Here is an 8,513-nt window from a genome sequence, read left to right as displayed (position 1 = left end):
TCTTAGAGTCCACTGTCTTTAAAGTATTACAAAGTAATGTTTTTTTAATTTTATTTTATATATATTTTACATCGTTCTTCCTTTTTTTGTACAATGCATGCTTTCTCCTTTCAGGTGTACTCCCCGCAAAATTCCAGGAAGCTTGTTAGTTATTCCAAGCCTCTCATTTTACCGAGAAGGAAACTAGTCGACAGAGGTCAAAAAAAAAAAACGTCTGAAATGTCATACCGCTAGTTACTGGCAGTCAGGACTAGAACTCAGGCTTTCTGACTCTCCATTCGATGTTCTTTCGTCTTTAAGATAGTGTTGTCATGAAATCTGAAAAAGGATGCTGGAAATGTGTAGTTGCATCGGTGGAAACATAAGGGTAAGAGGCGGAAACTTTGGAAATTATCTGAAGGGTAAAAAAGAAGTCATTGTAGAAAAATCACGAATTTGGAACGGTTTCACTTCGAACCCGAGCCGAGAAAACCGTGGGCACACGGGAGGCTGGGCGGTGGGCGCCTGCCCCCGCCGCAGGGCGCGGACACAGAAATCAGTGGGTCGCTTCGGTTTGAAAACCTTTTCGTTGTGCCGTAAGTGGCGTCATGCCGGGGTTAAATGCATCATGGAAAGACTTCCGAAGTGCAATGTTTATGACTTAGCTACTGCCGGTTAAGACCAAAAACTATACGCCTACCGGGCCGACCCGGACGCGGGGCCCCGCTCATTCAGCTCCTACCTAAAGGCTGCGGGTCTGGCTTCTAAGGCTCAGCGCTCATCTCCTTCCCGCCGGGAGGGCTGTGGCTAAACCAGCCCGCTGCTCAAATGGCCCCGGCCAGCTTCCGCCGCCGCCGGAAGTGGTTCTTCACGGAAGTCCGTAGTCGGGATGGGGATTTTTGGTCGTCGCCGTCCGGGCTGTGACGTCCCTCGGCGGGTAGGTGCCCGCTCAACCTGCTGCCTTCTTTGGGAGTCAGCCACGCCTGGATGTTCTACCCCATCCCACTCCAGGAAATCAGCTACTGGCACTCTGGGACTATGACTCAAGGGAAAGTTAGACGAGGAATCCTGGGAGAAATGATATGTTTTGTTTTGTTTTATATTCAAAAGGGCAGGTTTCTTATAAAAAGGGGGGAAAGAGTAAAGGACACTTGCCTGTGCAGGTGGGCAGAAAGGGACAGGTTTGTGGAAAGAAACACCTGCGTAGTCACAGGTGGGCCAAAGGGCTGCTGCCAGAAATTATTTGTTCTTAAAAGTCACATGCCTAACAAGAGAGGGGAAATGCAAGGAACAAGGCCAAGAACACAGGCAAGGAGAAGCTTGATTAGTATGTGAACTTGCCACTTGTGTAGACGAGGAGACATTAGGTAAACTCCTCTAGATCTGCATTAAGGTTGTGGTCATTTCATAGGATAGCAGTAAGATTTATGGGAGAACCTGGGTTGTGATTATTGCACAGGTCAATTTATTAAGTAGGAAACAATGAACTGGACAGATAGTTATTTTCTCCAACTGGCATGGTATGTCCTATTGAACATGGCCCCTATCTAAGGAAGAAATATTTATTCTTCATCCTTGCTTCTTGAAAAAAGTCACCGTTGGTGACTTTAAAATTGGAATTTACTCCTCAGTATTCTGCTTCTGCCCTCTGTTTGACAGTGTTATGCTTCCATTTTGACTGGTCCATTGATCACTGCTGTTGAGAAATCTTGGCAACTAATAGCCCCAGATGTATCTTTTTATTGCTTTCCCCCTGACTGTAGACAATACATCTGGCATCTTGGAACACACTGTCTAGATTTCCTCTGGTAAAACTGGGATTTTCCTAGTTAGCTGCTTATTTTAAAAATCCAATTTGTTGATTTACCTTTTTTTTTTTTTTTTACAAAACTATATAATTTGGGGAGTAATTTTATGCCTCACTATGTGTACATGCTTCACTCACCCACCACCAAAGCTCTAGTGCCACTACATTGTCACAATTGGCTCCCTCTACCTGTGTCTCTTTCCCCCCAAGAACAGTATTGCTTTTGTAGGTAATCTAGTACTGACATGTATGTTTAATAAATATTGCATTAAACATGGGTTAGGATCATTTTAAATAGTGATATTGTTATAGGGCAGCCCTGATACAAAATGGGTTGCCTGACTGTGAGTCCTCACCTGCGCGCTTAAAAAGACTTATCAATACTCTACTGCAGGCACACAAGAAAGGTTAATAAAAGGTTTATTTACAAGGGAAGGGCAAATGAGTAAATGTACAACTCGGAGAAAAGTGGGAGACAAAGTTTTAAATGCATCCTACCCGATCCGCCAATCTGGAATCCCAAATGGCATTCTGAGAGCTGGCTGCAAGCCAGGAGCCGTGAAGCCAGGAGGTGACCAAGAGAGCGAGCCCCCCCCCCCCCACCAAGCCCACGTGTTTGGTTTTTACACCAACCCTGGCTGTTTAACTCCACCCTCAGGTCCCAGCCACCTTCCCTTTGGTGGTGATGGGATTTGTCTTTCCCAATGTCTTGATGGCTTTGGTCTGGAGTGGGGGTGGAGTCCACAAAGCCTGCATGGAATTAGCTCAGGACATCCTTTCCCCCTAACAATATGAGGTTCTTTCACCATAGATAAATTTAGCGCCATTTTATAATAAAATTCTTTAGTTTTAGACTCATTTGATGTAGGATACTCATTTAATCATAGGTAGACTAAAAATTAAGAGACCTTTAGATCAGAAGGAAAATGATAGTTTGGACTAGGGTGATGGAGGTAGTGAGCGTAATAGAATTTGAGAAACTGAGCTGTGACCATATCTAGTGGGGTGTCAGAGGCAGGGAGGAAGGGATTCATGCCTTGCATAACTGATGGATGGCAAAGAGATTTCTAAGCCAGAACATCCTGTCTAAACAATATGCTAACTGTCACAGCCAGTTTTCCCTCTTTCTGTACCTATTTTGTAGCTATCATGAAGTTCCTACCCATGGCTAATGTTTTCCTGCTTTTACGACGCATGATTTCTCATTTACAATCAGATTCTAATTCTTCCCCCTACTTATTGTCAGGGCACCGTGATTCGATTGGAGTATTTTTGAACATCATATATTTAAGGACAATCATTTGGGATATGTCATTTTCAAATGGATGATCTTTGCTATTCTAATGATTTATCATTTCTTCTTAGAAGAAAAGTTAGTGATAAGAGTGAGCCCCACTGACTTGCCCTGGGACTCACCATCACTACTTATATGTCAAAGTAAATTGGAGGGCCTCCTTGGTGGCGCAGCGGTTGAGCGCTGGGTTGCGAAGCGCCCGCAGCCTCTGCAGCGCTGGTTCGATCCCCGGCTGCTCCCCAGCCACTGGAGGAGGGTCCCACATGGTGCGCAGACCTCTCCTGCCGCCCGCTGCTCCCCTCAGCAGTGTACTTCCGTCTTTCTGCCTGCTCTATTCTCCACTCTGACTCTGGTGAATTCTCTCACCCTCCCGTGCTTCTGACTGTACCCAATGCTTGTATAAAATAAATAAATAAATCTTAAAAAAAAAAAAGTAAATTGGAAATGAATTAATGAATTAAACATTCTAAAGAAAATAGAGTGAATATTCATTCTATTGCTGGACATTAGTTTTCTAAACTAAGACCAGAATAACTTAAGGAGGAAATGAAAAATGAGTGACTTCTGACATAAAACCAGAAAAAGTTTTTTCTCATATGGAAAAAAATTAAAACGATTTGGAAGATATATGACATATAAAAAAGCACATACCTTGCAATAAAGAGCTGATATAAATCATTTATATATATAACATATATATCTTATTTATATGTAACATTTTTTCAGTAACTGAGCCAAGAACTGAACAGAATTGATTTATAAATGAGAAAATAAAATAATAAAGATGGAAATATTCTCATTGATTCTTTCCCACTTGTTTATGTTTTCCTAACACCGGGCAATGTGATTTGCTGCTTTTGTTGTTGACCTAAGTGGGCAGCAGGGCTGTTGGCTCTATATTCAGAGATCAAAGAATTTTATGGAGCCTTTGAAGGGAAACAGTTCAACGGTTTTATGAGGTGGATAAAGCTACTTAGTTTTCAAATTTGTGAAGTCCTCTCCTCTTCCTGGGCAACTGTGCCGGTGTGATTTGATGCTTTCTGTGTCTTAAGAGGCTTCCTTCCCTCGATCTTCATTTGCCCAACCGAAATGACCTAAATTCATTCATACGAGACACACATTTCTAGCAATATCTACGTTACCCGGGATTTGAGCTTTAATACACATTCATAAAAGAAACCCTAAAAAGGAATTTCATGCCTCATTCAAGGGTCATCTTTGAAAGACAAGCCCTTCCCCTCCCAACACGAACGTGGTTACACAGCTTCGCCCGCCCCGGAAGAGCTGGTGCCGGGCTTCCGCTTCAGGCCCACCAGGCACTTCCGCTTCCGCCGTCCGTCTGAGTGACGCGGAAGGTGCGCTTGGTCCTCGGCAGGCCTGGTCCATGGTCTCGCCCCGGCATGGCGGGCGGCGAGTTGCGGGCGGCGCTCGAGCAGCGGCTCGGTGACTTAGCCATTCACACCGAGGTCGTGGAGCACCCCGAGGTGAGCCGTTCCCGCGGCCAGCCGGGGCGAAGTGGGTGGCCAGTGCGGCGCGGCCGCGGAGACCAGCTGTCCCCAGGGTTCTTGTGGCCCAGAAGTACAGGTTCAAAATCTACTCCCGGGCTCCAGAATACGAAAGGGATCTGACAGGAGATTAGATTTGAGACCCCCCCCCCCAAAAAAAAAAAAGCCAAAAGACACTGGGAACTCCAAATCCCATCCCCACCAAAGGGAAGGTGGCTGGGACCTGAGGGTGGGGTTAAGCAGCCAGGTTCGGTATAAAACCAGACACGTGGGCTTTGGGAGGGTCCCTTTTTTGGCTCTCTGCCAGCTCCCAGCGCTCAGCCAGCTCTGAGAGTGCCTTTGGGTTTCCAGGTCGGCGGATCGGGTAGGTCGCATTAAAGACTTTATTTCCCTATTTTCTCCCTGAGTTGTACATTTCCTCATTTCCCTTTCCCTTGTAAATAAACCTTTTATTAACCTTTTGTGTGTGCCTGTAGTGGAGTATTAGTAAGTCCCTTTTAAGCGCGCGGGTGAGGACCCACAGCCAGGAACCCGTTTTATGTCGGGGTTGCCCCATAACAGAGTGACTTGATCACACCTCATGTTGAGTGTCTGTGCAACATTTGAGAACGTGTACATCTAAAACTGGTCCTGGTTGTTGGGCAGTGGGTCCACTTTACATGCAGATTACCAGGTAAATCGGCTGTCAGTGGTTACGATGTATCGGGCATCATGCATGTATTCAAAACCAGGAGACCACCGTTAGCAGTTTGGTATTCCTAATGTTATAGAGCAGCCCCGTTCCCTCAGTTCCCAGCTACCTTCCCTTTGGTGGGGATGGGATTTGGAGTTCCTAGTGTCTTTGGCTTTGGCCTGGGGTGGGGGTGGAGTCCACAAAGCCTGTATGGAATTAGCTTTAGGACATCCTTTTCCCCCTAACACTAATATGATATAGGGTATTGATGTGAAAATTGCAAATATTTCACTTCCAATGTGTAACTTAAGGGGTGCATGGCCACAAAGGTTTTACCAAGGCTAGAGTAGCAGCTAATGATAATAGCTAATTTTGTCGACACGTTAAAACTGTCTTTATCACCTTTATAATTTAACATGGAAACTTTTATATTTTTTACATCATTTTTCTACAATGTATGCTTTCTCATCTTTGTTATAGTCCCCATGAGATTCCCACCAATTCACCTGTGTACCATCACCACAGCGCCACAGTCCTTTGTGCCCTTCTCCATCCGTTTATAGTTGCTTGTTGATTTTGATTTTCACTTTATTATAATTACTCCCCCCCCCCCATCTTATTTGGCTCCTCTACATCACTCCTATAATGAAACCATCCAATATATATGTATTTTTTCTTTCTGGCTTGTTTCACTGAGTATGATCCTTTCCAGCTCCATCCATGATGCTGTAAATGGCATTGATTGCTGAGTAATATTCCACTGTGTATATATACCACATCTTCTTGATCCAGTCATCTATTTTTGGGCGTTTGGTTTGAGACATGGAATCTTTTCTGACCTTCCTCCCTCTCCTTAGTCATATACGCCCCCTTCTATACCAGTGCACATTGCCAGCTTTTCTGGTGTTGTTAATTTGGGTCTTATTCCCAGCCCTCTCCCCCTCACTATGGTTACACATTTGTAGAGGCTGTCACATCGTTTGGATGTAAGAAGTAGGGGTCTCGACTGCTATAAACCTTCAGTATTAGAAGTTTAAAGGAAAAACAAACGGGATTTTAAAAATGTTTGGCTAGCACAGTGGAACAGAGAATTGATGTAAGGATCTGCATGAGACCCCTGAGATGAGGAATTTAATATTTTTTTCAAGATTGATTTATGCATACAAGAACTGGGGGTGCAGGCCAGAGGTGTGGTGGGGTGAGAGGATTCACCAGAATTGGGAGAGGAGCAGCGGGCAACACAGGAGAGGTCTGTTGGCACCATGTGGGTCAGCTTCCTGGCCAGCTATTGAACTCGTACAGCAGTGGCTAGTGACAGCTTGAGAGGGCAGTGTTTTTAATCCCTGAGCCACCAGAGAGACCCCAAGGGCTTATAATCATTTGGCAGTGTGCTAGAAATGGATCTCTACCAGTGAAACATGGGAACTGAATACTCCTTAGGTTTGCTTTGTTTCACCCAGTAAGCAAATATGTAACAATATAAGTGAAATTATGTGTATTCATGTGTATTATTCTTATACTTATTATGGTATTTTACAGGTATTTACAGTTGAAGAAATGATGCCACATATCCAACATTTGAAAGGAGCACATAGTAAGAACTTATTTCTTAAAGACAAAAAGAAAAAAGGGTATTGGCTAGTGACAGTTCTTCATGATAGACATATTAATTTGAATGATCTTGCTAAGCAGTTAGGTGTTGGGAGTGGAAATCTGCGGTTTGCTGATGAAACAGCCATGCTAGAAAAACTCAAAGTTGGTAAAGGCTGTGCCACACCCTTGGCACTCTTCTGTGATAGTGGAGATGTGAAGTTTGTTCTGGATTCTGCATTTTTGGAAGGTGGACATGAAAAGGTGTACTTTCATCCAATGACCAATGCTGCATCTATGGGGTTGAGCCCTGAAGATTTTCTCACATTTGTGAAGACAACAGGACATGATCCCATAATACTAAATTTCAATAAAAACTGATTTGACTGTAATGTTTAGAATACATTTTGTTGTGTTTTTTTTAAAAAGATTTGTATTTATGCATACAAGAACTGGGTTGCAGGCCAGAGGTGCAGGGGTGAGAGGATTCAACAGAGACAGAGTGGGGAACAGGCAGATTGACTGAAATAAGGGGAGCAGTGGGCAAGACAGGAGGGGTCTGATGGACCATGTGTGCCAGCCCCCTTGATATAACTCACTCTGCAGTGGCTACCAACAGCCTCATAGTGCTATGACCCAACCCCTTGTGCCACCAGGGAGGCCCTAAAATACATTTATTGTGGGAAGCTGCTTTTCCTATTTGTAATATATAAGTGGCATTAAAAGTGATAAGAATATCTAGCACCTTGGTTTGATGACTACCTAAAATCATTTGAAGACTATTTCATTTCCAATTAATGAACTGTTTTTAAATACATGTAATGAATAGTTTTAGTTCAAACACATTCTAGTCTCACCCTCACCCCCTAATGACAGTTACTCATTACAGGAATGCCTTCAACAATTAAAAATAACGGGGGCCACCCTGGTGGTGCAGGCAGTTGAGCACAACGCTGTGAAGCTGTCCTCAGCCTCTGCAGTGCCGGTTTGATCCCCGCCGGCCACCGAGCAATCCACATGGCAAAGCAGACCTCTCCTGTCTCGCCCACTGCTCCCCTCAGCAGTGTATTTCAGTCAATCCACCTGTTCTGTTCCCCACTCTTGTCTCTGGTGAATCCTTTCACCCCCCCCACACACACACCTCTGGCCTGTACCCCAGGTCTTGTATGCATAAATAAATCTTAAAAAAAAACATTGAAACTAAGATTAGTGTTCACTGTACTTGACAAAAGCAAGTTGCAAAATGAGCATATTGAAAATTCTACATATGGTAGTCTATGTATAGCGAAAAAATCAAAAGCAATGTAAAACTGATAGTGGTTGGCGAATGGTGATTAAGGAGTAAGCTAATAAAATAATTTTAAAAAACAGGATTAAGGGGGAGAACTACATTAAAGGATTTTTTTAAAAACCATTTTCTTTCCAGTGAAAAATAAGCTATTTAATCTTTTCAAAAAAGATTTTATGTAGGCCTCCCTGGTGGCGCAGCGGTTAAGCGCTGGGTTGCGAAGCTGCCTGCAGCCTCTGCAGTGCCGGTTCGATCCCCGGCTGCTCCCCGGCCACCGGAGGAGGGTCCCACATGGCGCCCAGACCTCTCCTGCCACCCACTGCTCCCCTCAGCAGTGTGCTTCGGTCCTTTTGCCTGCTCTGCTCCCTGCTCTGGCT

At 44.2% G+C, this 8,513-nt stretch overlaps 1 protein-coding gene across 1 annotated transcript; it reads left to right on the top strand.

The window, feature by feature from the left end:
- Positions 1 to 4,480: 4,480 nt before the first annotated feature.
- LOC311171931 (prolyl-tRNA synthetase associated domain-containing protein 1) lies at positions 4,481 to 7,229 on the top strand (the record flags this gene model as incomplete). Its single annotated transcript, XM_084234967.1, has 2 exons — positions 4,481 to 4,564; positions 6,798 to 7,229. 2 exons carry the CDS (start codon positions 4,481 to 4,483, stop codon positions 7,227 to 7,229), a joined length of 516 nt encoding a protein of 171 aa, XP_084091093.1.
- Between the last annotated feature and the right edge of the window lie 1,284 nt (positions 7,230 to 8,513).

This window comes from Talpa europaea (genome assembly GCF_964194135.1).
Source record: "Talpa europaea genome assembly, chromosome: 6".
NCBI classification, from domain to species: Eukaryota; Metazoa; Chordata; class Mammalia; order Eulipotyphla; family Talpidae; genus Talpa; species Talpa europaea.
The sequence above is the reverse complement of the archived record's forward strand: the minus strand, read 5'-3'. Positions and strand labels throughout refer to the sequence as shown.